We start from the raw sequence: 23,790 nt of genomic DNA on the forward strand, positions 1-23,790 counted from the left end.
GATCATATTCAAAAAATAACGGTGTCACACAGTGGAATAAACCTCACAGTCTGTTTGGCTGAAATTAACTTGGCTGCTCTCTCGTGCTTTGCAGACAACCTGCAACATTTTGTTATGGCTGAATAAATGCTCAAAAATCGGTGTGGTAATAACTAGCTGCTTTTATTCCCAGATCCTCGAGAATATTGTGTCAAGGGCGATACCAGATAAGCCATTGGCGTATAATTGCTACAATGAGCTTACTCCCAATAAGCAGCCACCTAGCATTCAGCTAACAATATGCAGGAACCATACATAACACGTTCATGTTGAGTTAAATTTGGGGCAAAATGCAGACTAACCACCTTAAGACTAGTGACTGAATTAAAGGATACATTGGAAATAATCAGGAATACTTACGATCTGTAGTAGAGGCTGTATGGTGGAGTAGAAACCATCAGCTGGCTCAAAACTGACACCAGGATCAAGACAATAACGGGTAACAATTGCATAAACATTGAAAATCCTCCCTGTAAAAAGGTATGGGAGAGTAAAATTAAGATGTAGTTAATTTTTCTAGTTCTACTTCATTACAGATTTGGAAAGAATTTTTCTTCAAGATTCAATTACACCACTAAATATTTGCAGATTCAACGTTGGATCAGACATTAAAAAAAAAACTTCAGATATGAGAGCACTTGCACAGAAAGGCACAGATTCCAAATAAATCAGTTAAAAGTTCAAACATCTTCCCAAGTAAACACAAACTCCCTTCCCAAGTCTGAAAGCACCAAACTATCAGAAAAGGCTGAACAGGCTAGGGCTCTTTTCTCTATGAAATAGGAGGCTGAGGGGTGACATGACAGAGGTTTTTAAAATTATGGAATGTGCTTGATAGGATAGGTGTAGAGAAGACAATTCCAATTGTGGGGCGAGACCAGAACCAAGTGCCATAAATTTAAAGGTAGTCACTAATGAGTATAATAGGGATTTCAGGAGAAACCCAGAGAATGGTGAGAATGTGGAACTCACTATTACAAGGAGTGGTTGAGAGGAATAGCAGAGATACATTTGCCTAAACAGCATTTTGGGAATGTGTTCCAGATTCCACTACTCTTTGTGTGAAGAAGTGTTTCCCGACTTTTTTTTTTTATAACTCGTTCATGGGACGTGGGCGTTGCTGGCAAGGCCAGCATTTGTTGCCCATCCCGAATTGCCCTCGACAACTGAGTAGCTTGCTAGGCCATGTCAGAGGGCAGTTAAGAGTCAACCACATTGCTGTGGGTCTGGAGTCACACGTAGGCCAGACCAGATAAGGACGGCAGATGGGTTTTTAAATGACAAACCGATGATAGTAATGGTGCCATTACTGAGACTAGCTTTCAATTCCACATTTAAAATCAATCAAATTTAAATTCCACTGCTGCCCAGGTGGGATTTGAACGTGTGGTGAGGGCAATAGCCCATTACCCCACTATAATAATAATAAAGGGAGGAGATGTTGAGAGAATAGAGGATTGTTAGGACACAGCATGGCCTTGTCAGAAACAGTGACAGAAGCAGAATCCATAATAGCTTTGCAAAGGGTAGGATATATTTTGAAAACAAAAAAGGGGATTGGACAGAGCATGGGATTGAGAGGATAATTTTCACAGAAACAGCACAGGCACAATGGGTTGAATGGCCTCCTTCTGTGCTTATACGATATTATGATTCTATGTTTCTAGTTTGAACATATGAAAAAGATGGACACATTTTCATTAATGAATCAAACAGAACATCCTCAATATAATTAAGTGTCAGCCTTGACTCAGTGGGTAGCACTCTCACTGGAGTCAGAAGGTTGTGGGCTTTGTCCACTCCAGGACTTGAGCACAAAATCTAGGCTGACATTCCAATGCAATATTAAGGGAGTGCTGCATTGTCAGCGGTGCTGTCTTTCAGATGAGATGTCAAAGTGAGGCTTGGTCTGCTCTCTCAGGTGAATGTAAAAGATCCCACAGTACTATTTCCAAGAAGAGCAGGGGAGTTTTCCCTGGTGTCCTAGTCAATGATTATCCCTCAACCAATATCACTAAAACAGATGATCTGGCCATTATCACTTTGTCGTTTGTGGGATCTTGCTGTGTGTAAATTGGCTGCTGCGTTTCCTACATTACAACAGTGACTACTCTTCAAAAGTACTTCATTGGTTGTAAAAATCATTGGACAGCTCAAAGCTCATGAAAGGTGCTATAGAAATGCAAGCCTTTCTTTCTTTATAACTTTCCCTCCTAAACAAAATTGAGTTGTCAACTTTAAGCAAAATTACAAATTTTGCACATCTCATGTCTGACTATGGCCTGTGCAACAGCTTATCAGATGCAAATACGTACATCAGCTCTCTCTTCCTCTCTCTCTGTTCTGTGATATGATTGATGAGATGGGTATCTTGCTCTTCCATTGGAGTATGCCTGTGTATTTCCTAAAAGGATAAATGATAAAAGAACAGTGCAATTACATTCAGCATCTAATAAATCCAACAGTCTGGCATGGAGATAGAGGCCTTTTTTGCTTACTCTGCAAAAACAAAACACATTAGAAATTATCCCAGCCCACACAAAGCATCGAAACTGATGTAAATGAATTAAAATGGAAAAAAATCAATTTTACAGGCAGTACACAAACTGATACGGCAAAGCAAAAAAAAAAAATCTATTAAAATATATTTTTGTTATGCACAGAGTTACACTTACATTTAAATTCTACTTTACAGCATTCCTGACCAGACATGTGAGTTCAACTATTCCAGATCATAACCACTGCCTCCATTTTTTTCTCCAGACAGCAGCTGTTGGTAATGATTCTGTTGTTGCCATTTACACCTCCTCTCAGCTCATCTTTTGTTTCTTTACTTGTCCCTTTTGCCTTGCACCATCATCCCTTTTGTCATTTAATCCCTACTGCCTTCCACCCTGTCACAGAACTTCCTTTTTGTTGTTCCCTCCCCTTTCCCCGTCTCTGTATGTGCCCAAAACCTGTTACATCTCTAACTTTTTCCAGTTCTGTTAAAAGATCATCAACCTGAAATGCTAACTTGGTTTCTCTCTCCACAGACACTGCCTGACCTGATAAAAACAGTATTTCCAGCATTTTCTATTTAAACTTGTTGGTTTTGCCTCAACACCAAACCCTTGCAGTTTCCGTACTGCTTCTGTCCAGATTGTGCTGATATCTGCGGAATTGACTGAAATAGTGCAAAAGATTGCAGAATTTTAAACGCAACGAGAGTTACACGCATAACCACTTATGCTGAATTCTGCGTGATCTTTTACACTGGCTCAGAAGTCAGTTCAGCTGCAAATGAAAAGGGAATTTTTTTTTTTTTTTTTTAATTTATATTAGGTAGGACCTACACTGCCAGCTATTTGAGGCCTTGTACCAGTCACAAATTAATGACACTGCTTCAGGGCAGATTTTATCTTTGGGATTTATGCTAACCGAATCGGTGCGGAAAATTAATTCCAACTTCATATTGGGAAAACTGATGCAATGTCTGGTGGGCTTTGGGTCCATTCCCCCCTCCCCTGATTCCACCAGGGGAGCAAACCCCAGGCTCAAGTGTTCATTAAAAAAAGTGAAAGCATTTACTCTGCCTTCCTTTCTCTCCCATTAGGGAGGAAAAAAATTGGATAGTGGAATGTTTTCATAGAAATTACAACATGGAAACAGGTGGTTGAGTATTTATCTTGGTGTTTATCCTCTTCATGATTTGTTGTCCTAATCCCATAGGCCCAGATTTATATGATGGCAAGTTAAAGCAGGTATGACCAAGACCCTCCCTCCTGCTTTACAAAGTGTCTACAACAAAGAAACAGGCCATTTGGTCCAACAGGTCCATGCTTCACACAGCCTCCTCTCACCCCCCTTCATCCCACCCTGTCAAGGTATCCTTCTATTCCTTTCTCCCTCATGTGTTTATCTAGTTTCCGCTTAAATGCATCTATATTATTCGCCTCAACTATCCCATGTGGTAATGAGTGCCACATGCTCACCACTATTTCTCCTGAATTCCCTATTGGATTTATTAATCAGTGACCATCTTATATTTATGGCCCCTAGTTCTTGTCTCGCTCACAAATGGAAATATCTTCTCCACATCTACCCCATCAAATCGTTTCATAATTATTAAAAAGACCTCGATCAGGTGGCCCCCTCAGCCTTTTCTAAAGAAAAAATACTGTTCAGTCTTTCCTGATGTGGATAACCTCTCAGTTCTGGTGTCATTTTAGCCAATCTTTTTTGCACCTTCTCCAGTGTCTCTCTGCATCTTTCCTCATGTTGTATGCCCCATACTCCCACCGACTTGGGAAGAACATTATTTTCCCAAGACTAGAGCAACAGACTGGTCTGGAATCTCATTCTTCACATGTGAACCTTCAACTTAGAGTGTCAGCAAACTATTTCAACTGGGGAGGAGTTAAAAGGCATCAGAGTCCAGACCCTGTTCTCAACCAATGTTCATACATCAGCACTGGGTTCCCAACCCTCCAGGATTGGCCTAGAGCCTCCAGGAATTGAAGATTAATCCCCAGGGCACTGCTGCGAGCAAAACCTGGGAGAAAAAAATAAATAACAAGAGCCATTGAAAACTATGTTTTTGTCCTTTTCTTTGAAAATTTCTGTTTATTAGTTATAAAAAATATTAGAGATGGGGAATAAAAGATGTTGACGGACAATGAAGAATTATCCAAATCAGTAACAGAATCTGTTCACTTCCTGATTGAGAAGGCAGGCCACCATGATGGACGTGTCATGTAACGAATGGCAGCAGTGTGGGGGCAGGGCAGATAGGAGGCAGGCAGTCATGTGATGAAACCTCCAGGAATAATGACCGACCAGATTTGGCAACCCCTACACGTGCCATAAATCAGGAGAGCCTCTCTCTTCCTACATGAGGAATTGGAAGAGGCCATTCAGCCCCTCGAGCCTGTTCCACCATTTATTGAGATCATGTCTGATCTTTGACCTAACTTCATACACCTTCATACCTTTGGTTAACAAAAATCTATCAATCTCAGATTTAGAATTGATCTAGCATCAATGGTCGTTTGCGGAAGAGAGTTCCAAACTTCTACCATCCTTTGTGTGCAGAAGTGTTTCCTAACTTCAGTCTGGAAAGGTCTGGTTCTAATTTTTAGGCTATGTCCCCCAGTCCCAGACTCCCCAACCAGTGGAAATAGTTTCTCCTCTATCTACCCGATCTGTTCCCTTAATATATTGAAAAGTCCTATCACTGCCCATTTAGTGTACAGAACAGAAACAGGCCATTTGGACCAACAGGCCCAGGCCAGTGTTTCTGCTCTACACAAGTCTCTTCCCACCCTATTGGGCACACAGGAGCCAACAGTAAAGCCTTCATCATACCCTAACCAACGATAGCTAAGTCAGAATACCCTGTAAATCAAATCTACTGCCACTCGACTAAGTTACATCCACCTTTATCAACTAAAGGGGAGTTGCTTCAGGCCTTGCTGACAATAATCCATCCTACAACAACCCATGCTTCAAATCAGGCTTCAACACCTAGAACTGACATCTGGTTAGAATTCATTACTTAAACTGCAAATTCTCCATTCTGCAGAGATTTAATGAATATTTTTAGACAATTAAAATACCTAGGAAGGCTTTATAGTATCTGCACTATTGAACAGGAGTGTCAGAAAACTGTTTTCACAACCAGTGACAACAGGCCTGCAATATTCACTTAGTCAGCTTCCACTCGTGAATAAAATTAGTCATAGCCCATTTTGTTTGGAAGGAAATTTTCAACTTGTACCTGCAGGGAATCCTCCTCCAAAGAACATGTTAAATAAATCCTCTGGAGTAATGTCCGATTCATAACTCCGGTGAAATTCGAAGCCTCCGTGCTGATAGTTACCGGGAGACTGGCTGTCACCGTACTGATCATAGTCCTTTCGTTTCACTGGATTACTGAGTACAGCATAGGCATTTCCGATTGCTACAGATTTAAAAGACAAGAGACATCATTAAAAGCTGATAAGACTCCATGGGGTCTCAGTGGGCATAAAAGCCCCCATCACTATTTCAAAGAGCAGGGGAGTTCAAGAGCCCTCAACAATATGTCTGAGTGCTTTAAAAAAAAAAGAGGTGGTAAGAGATCGAGAGTTTGGGTGGGGAGGAGGGGGAGGGGAGGCAATGATGGGGCAAATGGTTTAAGAGGAGGATTTTACTAGCTATCGACGGTGAAGCAGGAGTGAGAAGGCCTGTGTTAGTGGAGTGGAATGTAGGTGCAGGAACACAAGGCAAAAGAAGATCACCAAGTCAGAGGCTGTGAAGAGATCCGGTAAAAAGGAATTTTGAAATGATTCACTGGGAGGCAGTGGTGCTCAAGAACAGGAGCAAGAGCATGCGCTATTAATAAGGAATTTATTGCTAAACGAAGAGAGTATAAAAGTAGGGAAGTGTTGCTGCAACTGTACAAGGCATTAGTGAGACCGCACCAGGAGTATTAGGTACAGTTTTGGTCCCCTTACTTGAGAAAGGATGTAGTTGCATTGGCGGAAGTTCAAAGGAGGTTCACTAGATTGATTCCAGAGATGGGGGGGTTTGTCTTATGAAGAGAGATTGAGCAGTTTAGACCTTTACTCTCTAGAGTTTAGAAGAATGAGAGGAGATCTAATTGAGGTATATAAGATGATTAAGGGGATTGACAAAATAGACAGAGAGAATGTTTCCTCTTGTGGGGCAATCTAGAACAAGAGGTCATAGTTTTAGGATAAGGGGTAGCAGATTTAAAACAGAGATGAGGAGAAATTACTTCTCAAAGGGTTGTGAGTCTGTGGAATTCACTACGCTAGAGTGCGGTGGATGCCGGGACATTGGGTAAATTTAAGGAGGAGATAGACAGATTTTTAATTAGTAATGGGTTGAAGGATTATGGAGAACAGGTAAGAAAGTGGAGTTAAGGCCGAGATGAGATCAGCCATGATCGTATTGAATGGCGGAGCAGGCTCGAGGGGCTGAATTGCCTACTCCTGCTCCTAGTTCTTATGTTCTTATAAAGTGAAGCTTATGGGAGAGTTGGCACATTCAACTTCAAGGACACATGGCCTCGGGTTTCAGCAGCAGCTGGGGCAGAGGCAGCCAGAAAGGGAGGGATGGGGCAGCATCCAGAAAGGGAATTTTGGTAAGGGATTAGACGTGGGGAAGAAAGTGAAGTTTTGCATTAAGCAAACGACGAGATTTGGATTAATGCAAACCCAAGCTTCATCAATAAAGGATCACAGAATCTCATGGTGCAGACGGAGGCCATTCAGCCCATCATGCCTGTGTCAGCTCTTTGACCGAGCTATCCAATTAATCCCACACCACCCCCGCACCCACCCCCAGCTGTTCTTTCCCCACAGACCTGTAATGTTTTTCCCATTCAAGTATTTCAACTATGTGGAAGCTATGTGATAACAGATAGTAGTAATAACAGTGATAACAGACAGCAGGAGCCAAGGATGAACACCTACATACACTTGTATTCCCTCATATATGGAAGATAAAAATGGTGATCTAATTGGGGTATTTAAGATTAAAAGATTTGATAGGATAGATAGATAGAGTGAAACTATTTTCTGTGGTTGGGTGGCGAGTTCAGAATGAGAGGGGGTAGAAGCTTAAAGTTAGAGCTCGGTTGGCTGGTGGGGGGGATGTCAGAAAACACTTGTTCACACAAAGGGTAGTGGAAATCTTTCCCCCAAAAGCTGTTGAAGCTGGAGGTCAATTGAAGATTACTAAACTGAGATTGTTAGATTTTTGTTAAGTAAGGGGTTTAAGGGATACAGAACCAAGATGAAGTTAAGAGACAGACCAGCCATGATCCAATTGATTGGCAGAACAAACTGAAGGGGTGAATGGTCTCCTCCTGTTCCAATGTATACTGATAGTAAGTGTGTGAGCAGAGAAGGAAAAGCCGTTGGCACCAAAACAGCACCAGGTTAAATCGTTCTAGACTTGAACAGTGGAAGAATAAATATTAGAGACACGATTAGCGACGGGAGAGTTGTTGGGAGTACGGAATGCTTTGCCCCAAGTAGTGGTGAAGGCACAGAGCAAAGTAAAAGGAATAGGGAGGGGTAGAGGGGTAGAGGGGTAGAGGGGTAGAGGGGTAGAGGGGTAGAGGGGTAGAGGGGAGGAGAACTGGGCAGTGGAATCCAAAACCATCAGAACATACACTTGTACCTTTTGGCCTAGCTGCCCTGATTACTGTTCGGACATTTGGATGTTAAGAGGGACAGGCAACAGTACATGGATAAAAGTAAAAACTCTAAAGACGACTTCTAAACTCACCTTTAAAGGCTTCAGTTGCTCCGGGTGCGTGGTTTTTATCAGGATGAAACTTCAGCGCCAGTTTTCTGTAAGCTTTCTTTAGATCCTCATCACCTGCATCTTTACTGATCCCCAGAATCTCATAGTAATCTTTACATCGCTTTATCCTACAGAGAGATTGGAACATTCAATATGTAAGCAGACGTCCACCCTATCAGAGACCTTCCCTTGTGTTCTTTCCCTCCCACCCCCCCACTTTCCCGGCCTCTTAAACATTGCTTTCAACCAGTTACATCTCCAACATACTCCAGTTCCAATCAAGGGTCATCGACCTGAAATGTTAACTCTTTCTCCACAGATGCTCCCTGACGTGTTGAGTATTTTTTGTTTTTATTTCATAAATTATTATCTTTTATTATTAGGAGCAAAAGCCATGTGCTACATTATTAAAGTAACCATACAAAGACTGTTCCTTTGTTGTGCTGTAGTTTTCATTTCCACCAGGGTAGGTAGCCAGCAAACAATTACAAGCCCTAAAGGCAGGGTTCACCAAGGTAGCAACTACCCAATGGTAAACATTACTAAGTTGTCACCTCTAAGTCTTTTGGGAATGATCAGCACGCCTTCTACAGAACAGTTCATGTTTCAGCAACAACAATCACCTGCATTTATAGAACGCCTTTAGCATTGTAAAAACATCCCAAGGTGCTTCACAGGAGCAATCAGACAAAATCTGACACCAAGCCTCAAGAGGACAAGTGACCGAAAGCTTGGTCAAAGATGTAGATTTTAAGGAGCGTCTTAAAAAAGGACAGAGGTTTAGGGTTCAACACCATCTCACTCTCAGAAGTGTGTGACCAACCCTCAACTCCCAAGAGATAGCCTCCTTTTTATTCCAATTGAGAGGCCACCCTCTATCCCCCACTCCAGAAGCAAGGGCCCATCCACAGGTTCCATCATACCTGGGCAATGAGAAAAAGTTCCATTCTTACAATAGCCATACAAATTTCACAATAGGTTCCACAAACCGAATACTGAACATAGAACTCTTACTGAATCCAATTGACTCATCAAATTCTTTATTCCAATGTTAATACTAAGGTGACACATCCACACACAATACAGCTCTGAACACCAGTGCTATAAAATAAAGTACACTGCAGAATAGGAACCACAATGTGTGGAGCTGCAACACAACATGGAGGATAGCAGGTCGTCAGTTTTTCCATTCAATTAGATTCATAGAAGGTCGTCATTCGGTCCATCACATCTATCCTATTAATCCCACATCCTGCTCTTGCCCTATAGCCCTGCAAGTTTTTCCCATTAACTATTTATCCAATTCCCTTTTGAAAGTTACTATTGAATCTGCTTCCACTGCCCTTTCAGGCAGCGCGTTCCAGATCACAACAACTCACTGCGTCAAAACAAAAATGCTCATTTCCCCTCTGGTTCTTTAGCCAATTCTCTTAAACCTTGTCCGTTGGTTATTGACCTTCCTGCCAATGGAAACAGTTTCTCCTTATTTACTATTTCAAAACCCAATTTTCAACATTTCTATTAAATCTCCCCTTAACCTTCTCTACACTAAGGAGAATCACAGATTCTCCAGTTTCTTCACATAACTTAATTCCCTCATCCTTGATAAACCTCTTCTGTACCCTCTCCAAGGTCTCGACGTCATTCCTTAGGTGAGAGGTGGGGGAGGGGAACCATTTCATACCTTGTGTGAAACTTCATGTTGATAATCTTGCTTTTAGCTTTTTGCACCTACAGTTCTGATTTGTACTGAAAATGTTCTCCCCCACCCATGTTTTAAACGCTGCTTTTCTCACTGTATATAAACAGTGAGAAACAGTGCACTAAACCCACAAAAATTAATTCATAGCATATGCAAAATTAAAAGTAAAAACAGTAAACTGCGACATTAAATTTAAACTCCATTCATAGAAGAAACAGGAGTAGGCCATACAGCATTCACCAGAAGCTACAACACCTGCCTCCTGTATTCGAGAATAACAGAGTCTACAGCACAAAAACAGGCTATTCGGCCCAACTGGTCCGTGCTGGTGTTTATAGGAATAAAAAAGAAGAGGTACAAGTGAAATTAATTGGATGGCTGCAACAAAGCTGCTATAGGGACAATGGGCCAAATAGTCTCCTTCTGTGCTGTACGATTTGGGTTCAGATCACCAAGTGAAATGTTCGGATTGTTGCTCCCCTGGGTTCCGAGCAGATACAAGGCAGTGTGAGACAGCTCCACAAAAGTAAGATGCACAGACCGCTTAAGAGAATGACTCACACCACTGAACTCAGGATGGTCTTCATGGGACATCCAGATTAATAAAGCTTGAAAGAAAACATAACCCTTCTCCGCTTCTAAAGAGCTCACAGCACAGTGTTTTCTGTGCTGGTTACGTCCAGTAACTACACCTGCATCATTCCAAAATACAAATTACATTGCATTACCCAGAGAGAGTGGGGAGAATGTGGAAATCGCTACCACAGGAAATGGTTGAGGTGAATAATATAGCTATATTTCAGGGGAAGCTAGATATCCACGAGTGAGAAAGGAATAGAAGGATATGCTGATAGGGTGAGATGAAGAGGAGTGTGAGGAGGCTCGTGTGCTGCATAAACACCAGCACAGACCAGTTGGGCCGAATGGCCTGTTTCTGTGCCGTAGTCTCAATAGAACTACCAGACAAAGCATAACATTGCACGGTTGCACTGATGATCACTTTCACGGCACTGACCCATACCTCTGGACTCCTTCCAGCTGCTCCTTTGTGTAGACCTTTGCTGAATCAACCCTGCTTTCCTTCTCTGCTGTGGCCCCGTTTTCAGCCCCACTGCTTGTAGATTTCCTCTGGTACGGTTTACCCGATTCAGCTTGATGCCCAGCACCACCAGCCGTGCTTCCGTTTGTAGTGATTGCGTCGATTAATGCTAAAAACAGAAAGAGAAAGGGACGATAAAGATCTATATCTGACAGGCAAACGGACAGCTTTCCAACTCTACCAGGAAGCAGCAGCTTTTCCCCCCCAAATACCCAGCAGTTTCTATTATAATGCAATAGTCCCAGGAGAACATGGCAATGCCCAACCAGCATCTATACAACTGCCAACACCAGTATAATTTTCAAACACTCCTACTTTCCTGCTGAGTCACACATAGAAACAAAGAACGTGCATTTATGTAGCATCTTGCACCACCTCAAGAAGTCGCAGTCTCTCTTTCACACACACACACATAGCTGTGAGGTGCTTAAAGGGAAAAACAAGAGACAGTTAAATTACTGAAGCAGAATTAATTCGAAGTGACAAGAAGTTGCATTATATTAGAAATGAAAGATGTTTTGGAAACAGAGAATGTGTGAATATTTCGAGGGGCAGGGGAAGGGGGGAGGGGGGGGGGGGGGGAAAAGGCAGGTCTGGAATGGAAACAGGAAAAGAACATCCCTAATTTCCTTCACCTGTAAAATCACTCACCCTTGGAATAAAAACAGTAAATGCTGGAATTACTCAGCAGGCCAGGCAGCATCTGTTGAGAGAGAAAAACAGTAACGTTTCAGGTCTTTGACCTTTCATCAGAACTGGAAAGCTCTGTTTCCTCTTTCTCCACAGATGCTGTCAGACCTTGTAAGTGTTTCCAGTATTTTCTGTTTTTATTTCAGATTTCCAGCAACTGCGGTATTGTCCATTTGTCCCTCATCCCTGGTATCGTTTAGTAAATCTTCTCTACCCCTTCTTCAGGGCTTTGACATCCTTCCTATAATGCGGTATCCAGAACTGGCCACAATACTCCAGCTGAGGCCTAACAGTGATGTACAAAAAGTTTAGCATAACTTGCTTGCTTTTGTACTCAGGGCCTCTATTTCTAAGTCCCAGGATTAGATAGCACCTGTGACAATGCAGCACTCCCTCAGGACTGCACTAACCTCTCCGTCTGGATTTTGTGCTCAAGTCCTGAAGTGGGGATTGAAACCATGATCTTCTAACTCAGAGGAGAGAGAGTGCTACCCGCTGAGCCAAGGTGACATTCAACAAGAGATTCCATTCCTGCCTTGTGTATGGAGGCAGTTCCTCACCCATCTGTCTTCAATGACCCTAACAGAGACTGGTTATTCAGGAAGTGCTTTTCCACCAAACCTTTGACCTCCAGAATATTTCACACATTATCGAAAACTGCTTTGACAATGTTGAATCAGATAGGCTAGACAACAGTGCAAAACCAGTTATAGTTTCTATGCAGAAGTGACAAAGTGCTCACTGCCAACATGAAGAGCAATGCCCATCACAGTAACCAATTCATTACCAAAGATGCAGCAACAATCCCACTTATTCAACAGCTCCTGAAGGTCCCTTTCCAATCAGAAGTCCAGCTCCCTGATTGATATGACACATGGCACTCTAACCTGTTGCTACAGATCACTCCTGCTATTTTGCAAGGCACAAAATGAGGGTGAAGTTTCTGCACCGAGCTGGTTAAAATCCATGTGGACCTCAAGGTCTGTCCCCCGTATTATTCATTCATTCAATAGCTGGCCAGAATTCAAGGTCATTAAAAAAAGGTGTCATGTCTCATCCCACATGATGTAGTCTTCCCATTTGCACTTCCAGATATCTTCCTGCTCTAGCCTCATTCTCAGCTCCTCCAAAAATTTGTACCTGGTGCACAACCTTCGGGTGAAACTGACAAATCCCTCTCCCCCACTGATCCCAACAAGAGAAGCTTCAACAGAACACGGGAACAGTGAGTGGTTTCCCTATGAGTTTCTAACGGAAAGACCAAGCCAAGTTTCACAAGGCTACGTTCCCATTACTCTCCTCTATTATATCATTAATGACTTGAACTGCCTGTTAATGAGTTGACAGATTCATTAAAACTCACACGCACTGTGGAAAATGTCAGTGGCTCGGTTTAAAACAGGTACCTGTCCCTGAAGAGTGCAGGTTGTCTAGGATAGTTACAATGGACAAAGGCTGTTTTCTTTATTATCTGGACTTAAACAATCTTCCTTGTTGAGCTTCGATGTCTATTCAAGTCAGAGGCTGTTACTTATTTTTGTTGACTTGTTCTGGCATTACTAGTTCCACTGGTCTGGTGTCCCTTTAGCAATTAGATCTAGTTAAAAGGGCAGAATGAGTCTGTTTGCAGCACTGATGATACATTTTGATGACAAAAGTGCAAAAGAAATTCACTAGGATGATACCAAAACTTTTTGCTGTAACGAAGGCTGAGAGGTGGCCTAAGATTGGCCTTCAAGATTATGAAAGGGTTTGATAGGGTCGGCGTAGAGAGATGTTTCCACTTGGGAAGAGACCAGGACTAGGGGCCATAAATATATGAGTCACTATTAAATCCAATCGGGAATTCAGGAGAAACTTCTTTACCCAGAGAGTGGTGAGAATGTGGAACTCACTTCCATGGAGTGGTTGAGGCAAATAGCAGAGATCCATTAAAAGAGAAGCTAGATATGTAGGAAAGGAATAGAAGGATATGCTGATCGGGTGAGATCAAGAGTGATGGGAGGAGGCTCGTGTGGAGCATAAACACCAGCATAGGCGAGTTGGGCCGAATGGCCTGTTTCTGTGTTGTAAATACCATGTAATATCTATACGATAGTGTAAAATTTGCTGGGTTTCTGTAAATATCCTTGCAAGTCTTGAATCTATTAGCAGTTCCTGCGCACATTTAATACAGCATGGTCTTTGTAGGTTTCCATTACAAATATGAACAGTCACGGCACTAAAATATTTAATCGCTAAACTGTACTCTTGCAGCTGGGATGAAAGGCACTTAGTTTTAAAAGGTTCTTTCTAGATAAATAACTTCAAGCACTTAAAATAATTACTTGAGATAGATGGAGGTTATGTGTGAGAGACAGTGTGCAACCAACAAAGCTGTACAATTAGATTGGGTAATAGTTACAATGGGATTCAACAGACCATTCAGTCCCTCAAACCTGTTCTGCCATTCAATTAGATCACAGTTGATCTGTATCTTACTACACCTGCCTTGGTTCTATAACACTTAATACCCTTACCCAACAAAAAACTATCAATCTCAGTATTGACATTTCTAATTGACCTCCAGCCTGAACAGCTTTTTGGTGACAGAGTTCCAGATTTCCACTCCCCTTTGTATGAAGAAGTGCTTCCTGACATCACCCCCTTGAAGAGCCTGGCTCTAGTTTTAAGGTTCTGCCCCCTTGTTCTGGACTTCCCCCCCACCCCACAGAGGAAATAGGATGGATAGAGAGAAACTATCAACTCCTTTAATTATTTTAAACACCTCAATTAAGTCACCCTTTAACCTTCCATACTCATGGGAATACAAGCCTAGTCTGTGCAACCTCTCATTGTTCAACCATTTCCAGCAGAGTCTCTGAGCTCATTGGGTTCCAGACACGTCACTGAAGAGTCTCCATACAGATATCTGTTGCCTCCTTTCCAGACTCTCTTGCGTGATCCCAAGTTATTAGGAAAGGTGAGTGGGGGAATGTTTGAGTTTTCCTATAAAACAAACGGATCAATTCTTTGTTTTCCTAGATTGATGGGTCATGTTAACATCAGGTTATTTGAGGACAGGATTCTTTCCCTATTATTCTATAGCCAAGGATTACGGATGTATTTTTGGGGCAATGTGCAGTGGCCTCCTGGGCCTAGTACAGGACGGGGTGGCCATGGTCGGTGCTGAATGGGAAGGTAGGTTTGCTCCTTCTGAATTACTAATCCATGTTGTAGGGCACCATGGGACCTCATCTCATTCAACATTTCCAGGATCAAGCTTAAAATACTTGCCTTTCTCCAGCAGAAAGAACGAATGAACTTGCATTTATGGGGAAGAGAATTCCACAGACTAATGACCCTTTGAGACAAAAAAATCTCATCTCCATCGTTAGAGACATCTTATTCTTCAACTGTGTCCCCTAGTTCTAGTCTCCCCCACAAGAGAAAACATCTTCTTGGTATCCGCTCTATCAAGTCCGCTCATTCTTCTAAACTCCAACAAGGCCCAACCTGTTCAACCTTTCTTCCCAAGATAAGCTTCACCCCTGGAATCAGTTGAGTGAACCTTCTCTGAACTGTTTCTAATGCAATTATAACCTTTTTCAAATAAGACCAAAACTGTACACAGTACTCCAGATGTGGTCTCACCAAGACTGCAGTAAAACTTCCCCACTTTATATTCCATTCCCCTTGCAATAAACACCAATATTCCATTTGCCTACCTAATCACTTGCTGTACCTGCATACTAACTTTTTCCAATTCATGTACCAGCACACCCAGATCTCTCTATACCACTGAGTTTAACACCTCATCAGAAAGACGGCGCCCCCAACAGTGCAGCACTCCCTCGGCACTGGGAGCGTCAGCCTGGAGTAGTGATCAAGTCTCTGCCTCGAGATGCTGACTCGAGACTGCGACCTTCTGATAGAGAAGAGAGTGCTACCTCCACTGAGCCACGGCTGACATTTTGCTAGCTCCCAGAGTCACCCACCTCCTGGTGCAGCTGCATTAGATCTGACATCTCTCTTCCCACTGCTTCATCCAAGTCCACACTTACAATTACTCTTAACAAAACAGATTTGGAATACATTTCATATACTAACACAGTGCTAGACTACATAAGAGTTTAAAGCTATATACAGGATGAAACTTGTACAGAAATCTAAATTAATATGTACTGCATACAAATGACAACATGGAACTCCACTCAGACTACAATTATTTAGGCCAAATGTAAAGGCAGAACTCTTATCTGTCAACCTATTATTAACATACAAAACTTAATAGATTCAATTCAAGGGGAAAAAATATGATTTCTTGAATATTCCAACAGCCACTTGAATGTCCACTTTTTTGCATCCATCCAAAAGCATGATTGGTTGGCAGAAATGTACATGTAATGATAATACATCAAATCAGAAAAGAGAGACAGAAGAATGACAACCAGAATGATCACTTAAAGAAACACTGAGCTTTTGAAAAAAAAATACACACACACACTGACAGAAGCAGTAAACGACAAAAGAGAACAGAAAGGAAATTACTGCTCAACAATTCTGCCATCTTCAGAATAGCTCCAAGTTAAATCAAAGAAAACACAAGCATGCTACATCAGTACTGCTTCTCTCTGTAGGGTATGGGAGCTACAGGTTTCCAAGCTCTGGGGACCACATATGATGTTCTGAGTCATGCTCCCATTAATCAGCATGCATCTCAAGCTGCTGAGCAAAACAGGTCTGATTAACCAACAAAAATGAAAAAAAAAACTTCAGGCCTACAAAAAAGCAGTGAATGAGACACACAAGCATTAAGAGACTACAGCACAGAAACAGGCCTTTTGGCCCAACAGGTCTATGTTGGTGTTTATGCTGTACATGAGCTTCTTAACGGTTTATCGCAGCCCATCATATCCTTCTATTCCTTTCTTCCTCGTGTTCTTATCTGGCTTCCCCTTAAATGCATCTGTGCTATTAGGACAGAGTTGCCTAGGATTCAAGGGCTGGATTGCCAGGATTTGAGGGGCCCAGACTGGATATTCCCATTTACAATCAGGCAGCAGATATGACACATACATGGTGCTGATCAAAATATTATGCTACCTCTTATTATTCCTGCCCATTTTCTCCAATTATAGAATCATACAGCACAGGAGGAGGCCATTCGGCCCATTGTGCCTGGGCTGACTCTTTCAAAGAGCTATCCATTTAGTCCCACCACCACCCTCTTTCCTCATTGCCCTGCAAATTTCTCCTTTTCAAGTATTTATCTAATTTCCTTTTGAAAGTTACTATTGAATCTGCTTCCACTGCCCTTTCAGGCAGCGCGTTCAAAATCACAACAAATAACACTGTAAAAAAAAAAAAAAAAATACACTTCCCCTCTTGTTCGGTTGTCAATTACCTTAAACCTGTGTCCTCTGGTTACTGACCCACCTGCCAGTGGAAAGTGATTCTCCCTATCTGCTCTATCAAATACACCACTCATGATTTTGAACATCTCTATTAAATAAATTGAATAATGAGCTGAAATGGACATTCTTTGTCAAAAGTGATGTTTGTCGCAGTTACTGTGCAAGAACTCTTATGGAGCTTTTTAATGAACTACATAGAATGTACAGCACAAAACAAACCATTTGGCCCTACAGGTCTATGGCAGTGTTTATCCTCCCCAACCTAACAGCACCCTATTGGATTTACATTGTGATTATCTTATACTTATAGCCCCTAGTTTTGGATTCCCTGTACAAATGGGAGCATTACGTATATCTATTAGAAGCTCTTCATAATGTTAAAGACCTCTATTAGGTCACCTCTCCCTTTTCTAGAGAAAACAGCAAGTCTGTTCTGCTAGTTCGAACCTCTTAGTGCTGTGGGTATAACTAGCAAATAAATGCTGTGAAAAAATTCTAAACTCACTCAGTTATGGACACAACATCCTTTTTCACAATATATCCAAATAAAAAACATTGGTTAAAGATCGTAACTGCTGTCAGTTACAGGTGAGAGATTTTTTTTTTTTAAAAAGTGGAGTGTCAAATCGGGCCCTTCTGTATATTCAAGTATGTTTAATATGGTCAGATAACTCGCATTTAGACATTCTTTTTAACATAGGAAAACATCCCAAGGTGCTACCTGCTCAGCATAGTGGGGAAAGTCTTTGCTCGAGTCGCTCTAAACAGGCTCCAGAAGCTGGCCGAGCATGTCTACCCTGAGGCACAGTGTGGCTTTCGTGCAGAGAGATCGACCATTGACATGCTGTTCTCCCTTCGCCAGATACAGGAGAAATGCTGTGAACAACAGATGCCCCTCTACATTGCTTTCATTGATCTCACCAAAGCCTTTGACCTCGTCAGCAGACGTGGTCTCTTCAGACTACTTGAAAAGATTGGATGCCCTCCAAAGCTACTAAGTATCATCACCTCATTCCATGACAATATGAAAGGCACAATTCAACATGGTGGCTCCTCATCAGACCCCTTTCCTATCCTGAGTGGTGTGAAACAGGGCTGTGTTCTCGCACCCACTCTTTTTGGGATTTTCTTCTCCCTGCTGCTTTCACATGCGTTCAAGTCTTCTGAAGAAGAAATTTTCCTCCACACAAGATCAGGGGGCAGGTTGTTCAACCTTGCCCGTCTAAGAGCGAAGTCCAAAGTACGGAAAGTCCTCATCAGGGAACTCCTCTTTGCTGACGATGCTGCTTCAACATCTCACACTGAAGAGTGTCTGCAGAGTCTCATCGACAGGTTTGCGGCTGCCTGCAATGAATTTGGCCTAACCATCAGCCTCAAGAAAACGAACATCATGGGGCAGGATGTCAGAAATGCTCCATCCATCAATATTGACGACCACGCTCTGGAAGTGGTTCAAGAGTTCACCTACCTAGGCTCAACTATCACCAGTAACCGGTCTCTTGATGCAGAAATCAACAAGCACATGGGAAAGCCTTCCACTGCTATGTCCAGACTGGCCAAGAGAGTGTGGGAAAATGGCACACTGACACGGAACACAAAAGTCCAAGTGTATCAAGCCTGTGTCCTCAGTACCTTGCTCTATGGCAGCGAGGCCTGGACAACGTATGTCAGCCAAGAGCGACATCTCAATTCATTCCATCTTCGCTGCCTCCGGAGAATACTTGGCATCAGGTGGCAGGACCGTATCTCCAACACAGAAGTCCTCGAGGCAGCCAACATCCCCAGCTTATACACCCTACTGAGTCAGCGGCGCTTGAGATGGCTTGGCCATGTGAGCCACATGGAAGATGGCAGGATCCCCAAAGACACATTGTACAGCGAGCTCGCCACTGGTATCAGACCCACCCACCGTCCATGTCTCCGCTTGAAAGACATCTGCAAACGTGACATGAAGTCCTGTGACATTGATCACAAGTCGTGGGAGTCAGTTGCCAGCGTTCGCCAGAGCTGGCGGGCAGTCATAAAGGCGGGGCTAAAGTGTGGCGAGTCGAAGAAACTTAGCAGTTGGCAGGAAAAAAGACAGAGGCGCAAGGAGAGCGCCGACTGTGTAACAGCCCCGACAAACAAATTTTTCTGCAGCACCTGTGAAAGAGTCTGTCACTCTAGAATTGGCCTTTATAGCCACTCCAGGCGCTGCTTCACAAACCACTGACCACCTCCAGGCGCTTACCCATTGTCTCTCGAGATAAGGAGGCCAAAAAGAAAAGAAAAAAGAGAAAAGGAATATGGTCAGATAACTCGCATTTAGACATTCCTTTTAATGTAGGAAAACATCCCAAGGTGCTTCCTACAGGCATAAATCAAAAAAAAAAAGTGGATGCCAAGCCAAAGAAGGAGACACTAAAAGGAAAGGTTGGAGTGAGCATTAAAGGAGGGCGTTAAGAGAGGGGACAATGGAGGTGGGGTTTAGGGAGAAAATTCCACAGTGTGGAGACTAAGTGTCTAAAGGCACAGAAAGGATTTGCATTTCTGTAGCACCTGGCATGAAGACAGGGCATTCCAAAGCGCTTTACAAGCGATGAAGTACTTTTAAAGTGTCTCACTGTTGTCATGTAGGAAACAATGCAGCCAAATATGCACACAGCAAGCTCCCACAAACAGCAATGTGATAATGAACAGATAACCTGTGCTTTAATGGTGTAAGCTGAGGGATAAATATTTGCCCAGGCTCTCCTGTTCTTCTTTGAATTAGTGCTATGGGATCTTTTACATCCACCTGAGGGGGCAGACAGGGCCTCGGTTTAATATCTCATCTGAAAGACGACACTTCTAACAGTGTGGCACTCCCTCAGTACGGCACTGGAAGTGTCGGGTAGCAAAAATGTGCATTTTGTGTTCAAGTCTCTGAAATGGGAGTTGAAGCCACAAGAGTGCTACCCACTGAATCACAGCTGACGCAGTATCAATGGCGGGATACAAGAGGCCAGCAAGTTAGTGGAACAGAGAATTTGAGGGCAAGACATGAAAGATAGAAAGGGGTGAGGTTAAGAGTCAATATAATGACAAAGATAAGAATTTTAAATTTGACGTGTTGGAGGACCTAATGTGTATTGGTGAGGAATGAGATGACTGTAAAGAATTATTTTGATTTTTTTTCTATAAAGAATGATTCTACTGTATTTGTTACCAAAATAGATAGATTTTGAAAGTTCTTACTGCAACGATAATTGGCCTGAAGGTGAGTCGAATATAGGTCACTTCCTTAAAAAGGAAGTATTTGATCACAGACAGACTTGGACTATTATTCTGCAGACCATTTATTCCCCTCAGGTCTCCTCTTTATAAAATCAGCCTCACAAAACAGTCCTGAAGAGTCGTGGTGCTTTTAGAGAGATGAATTATTAAATGACAATTCTGTGTTAGTATTTCTTTTAGAAGACCATAAGATGACTTATCCAACCTCTATCAGGTTGCAGGTTACCATGACTGCCTCTTGTACTGTATTTACAACAATGACTCAGAAAGGTTTGGAAATGCTATCCTATTGACTGGAATTGATCCCTTATTAAAATCATTTCACTGGGTGTTTATCATTGTGCCGTTATAAGTGTTTAAACAAAGCTGTACTAAGTGTTAGATCGGATGTAAAGCACAGAAACAGGTCATTCGGCCCAAATGGTTCATGCTGGTCTTTATGTTCCACATGAGCCTCCTCCCAACCCTCTTCATCTCACCCTATCAGCATATCCTTCTACTTTCTCCATGTTTATCTAGCTTCCCCTTAAGAAATTACTTTATTCTTAAAAACATCTATAGCACTCTATTAAATATATACAAACCTATCCAATAATCAAATTGTGCTGCTATTTCTGAATCTTGCTATCTTTCATATAATTTAGGAGTGTCTCTGTTGTACAACAACCTGCATGTATATAGAGCCTTTAATGTAGTAAAATAGCCCATGGCACTTCACAGGAGCATTAACAAATAAGATTTGACACCAAGACACGCACGATCCAAGGACAGGTGGCCAAACGCTTGGTCTGAGGGGTAGGTTTTAAGGAACGTCTTAAAGGAGGAGAGATTTATGGAGGGAATTACAGAGGTTAAAGCCCAGGCAACTGAAGGCATGGCCAGCAATGAGGAAAAAACTCATACAAAAGTGTGACTGGAAGTGCACACAAAGATGATTTGTAAATATTCTGGAATATGAAAAAATGTTGATTTATATTCTAGTCGCACACAGAAGTGAATGGACTGAAAATGATGCTGTGACAGAAGGGCAGTATCACTAAATTTCAAAAATTGTACCTAACTGGTAACCACCATTTAAATAAAATTAGCCCAGTGCCAGGAATCAGATGAACACATAAAATCTTAAATACATGACCAATGAAGCAAAACAAGATTTGTTTTCATATTTGCTGATACACAATGACTTTCAGAAGGTCACCTTCACACTGAAGCACTTTGTGGAGCTTCCCTTTCACATCACAAACAGGTTACATAACTTTCAAATAGGAGAACTGGAATCCTTCATTCTGCACAAAGCATCTTGTTCCACGCTGGTCCTGCTACACGAGTACTAAGTTAGAGTCATAGAGCACAGAAACTGGTCCTTGGGCCCATCGCGTCCGTGCCGGCCAACAAGCACCTATCTATGCTAATCCCATTTTCCAGCACTTGGCCCGTAGCCTTGTATGCTATGGCATTTCAACTGCTCATCTAAATACTTCTTAAATGTTGTGAGAGTTCCTACCTCTACCACCCCTTCAGGCAGTGTGTTCCAGATTCCAACCACCCTCTGGGGGAAACCATTTTTCCTCAAATCCCCTCTAAACCTCTTGCCCCTTAACTTAAATCTATGCCCCCTGGTTATCGATCCCTCCACCAAGGGAAAAAGTTTCTTCCTATCGATCCTATCAATGCCCCTCATAATTTTGTATACCTCAATCAGGTCCTCCTTCAGCCTACTCTGCTCCAAGGAAAACAACCATAGCCTATCCAGTCTCTCTTCATAGCTGAAATGCTCAAGCCCAGGCAACATCCTGGTGAATCTCCTCTGCACCTTCTCCAGTGCAATCACATCCTTCCTATAGTGTGGTGACCAGAACTGTACACAGTACTCCAGCTGTGGCCTAACTAGCATTTTATACAGCTCCATCATAACCTCTCTGCTCTTATATTCTATGCCTCGGCTAATAAAGGCAAGTATCCCATATGCCTTCCTAACCACTTTATCTACCTGTGCTGCTGCCTTCAGTGGTCTATGGACAAGTACACCAAGGTCCCTCTGTAATTCCTAGGGTCCTACCATCCATTGTATATTCCCTTGCCTTGTTAGTCCTCCCAAAATGCATCACCTCACACTTCTCAGGATTAAACTCCATTTGCCACTGCTCTGCCCATTTTACCAGCCCATCAATATCGTCCTGTAATCTAAGGCTTTCCTCCTCACTAATTACGACACCACCAATTTTCATGTCGTCTGCGAACTTACGGATAACACTTACTGGTCATTTCCAGAGCAGGAGTGGCAATCGTACAAAGCCACCTCAACTCCTTGGAGGAAAATATATATTTTAAAAATTCATTGCTGAGTAAACACTAACTGCAGCAGCCACACACATTCTTCTGATGAAATCTAGGCAATGAAGAACTGAACCACCTAACAATCCCACTGCAGTGTCAAAAATACATTTAATCGGCCTACCAAATGACATGCACTGAGGTTATTACAAGCACTACTTGTCCTATTTATTCTTTTGCATATTTTAAAACAAGAATGTACACACACAAATAAAGCAGCCTGGAAGAGGTGACGGTGCACAGTGGGAAAAAGCGCCTAGCCGGCTCTCAGTGATCGATTGATTGACAGCTGAGCCGGGCCCGGGGATTCGGAATTGATTGACAGCTGAGCCCGGGGATCCGGGATTCCGGGAGCCCAGCGCTCACTGCAGCAGCATCGTTACATCGCAACCCCGTCCTGGCAATAGTAGATTTCACCCCCATCCCGAAAAAATGTCGGCGTCTATTTTTTTTTTTTTGCAACCCCCCACCTTAACCTTTTTGCAGCCTCACCTTTGGCCTCAACAGAAGGATACAGCTTCTCCGCCTTGTTCAGGAACTTCAGTGCTTTATCCACCTCACCTCCCTGCAATGCTTTCCTGGCTATCCGCAAGCACTTTTCCGCCTCGTCCTTGTTCCCTTCCATATCTTTAACTTACCCCCTTCCTCCTCCTCCTCCTCCTCCTCCTCCCTTTATCCAGCGGCACAACCAGGAAATCAGATTCCACACAGACACCCAGCAGCATCAGAGAGGAACTGAGCCCCAGCAAAATGCAAACCCCCTGGCCAGCACCAGCACCGCACATGCACCGTCCACTAAAATATTTTTGCAGCTCTGGTTTATTGTTAAGAATTTTTTTAAAACCCTTCACTGGTGGCGAAATGTAAGTTAGGAATCATTGAGTCCTCGCTCTGCTTTGCCACCAATGAGAGCGAGCTCTTCCAGATTTGGTATTAGTCCCCGCCTTGATCGTAACAACAACAATCACTTGCATTTA

At 42.6% G+C, this 23,790-nt stretch overlaps 1 protein-coding gene across 1 annotated transcript in view; it reads right to left on the reverse strand.

Annotated features, from left to right (window-relative positions):
* dnajb14 (DnaJ heat shock protein family (Hsp40) member B14) overlaps positions 1-23,476 on the reverse strand; it is a 28,450-nt gene extending 4,974 nt beyond the window's left edge. The window contains exons 1-6 of the mRNA XM_068046401.1: positions 23,306-23,476; positions 11,061-11,247; positions 8,320-8,465; positions 5,798-5,980; positions 2,355-2,443; positions 400-509 (exon numbers count right to left, since the gene is read on the reverse strand). Of these exons, the coding sequence (XP_067902502.1) occupies positions 400-509; positions 2,355-2,443; positions 5,798-5,980; positions 8,320-8,465; positions 11,061-11,247; positions 23,306-23,438 (848 nt within the window). The 5' untranslated portion in view covers positions 23,439-23,476. The remainder of the gene's footprint in view (positions 1-399; positions 510-2,354; positions 2,444-5,797; positions 5,981-8,319; positions 8,466-11,060; positions 11,248-23,305) is intronic.
* Between the last annotated feature and the right edge of the window lie 314 nt (positions 23,477-23,790).

The sequence above is a fragment of the Heterodontus francisci genome, chromosome 1 (genome assembly GCF_036365525.1).
Source record: "Heterodontus francisci isolate sHetFra1 chromosome 1, sHetFra1.hap1, whole genome shotgun sequence".
In the NCBI taxonomy this organism is placed as follows: Eukaryota; Metazoa; Chordata; class Chondrichthyes; order Heterodontiformes; family Heterodontidae; genus Heterodontus; species Heterodontus francisci.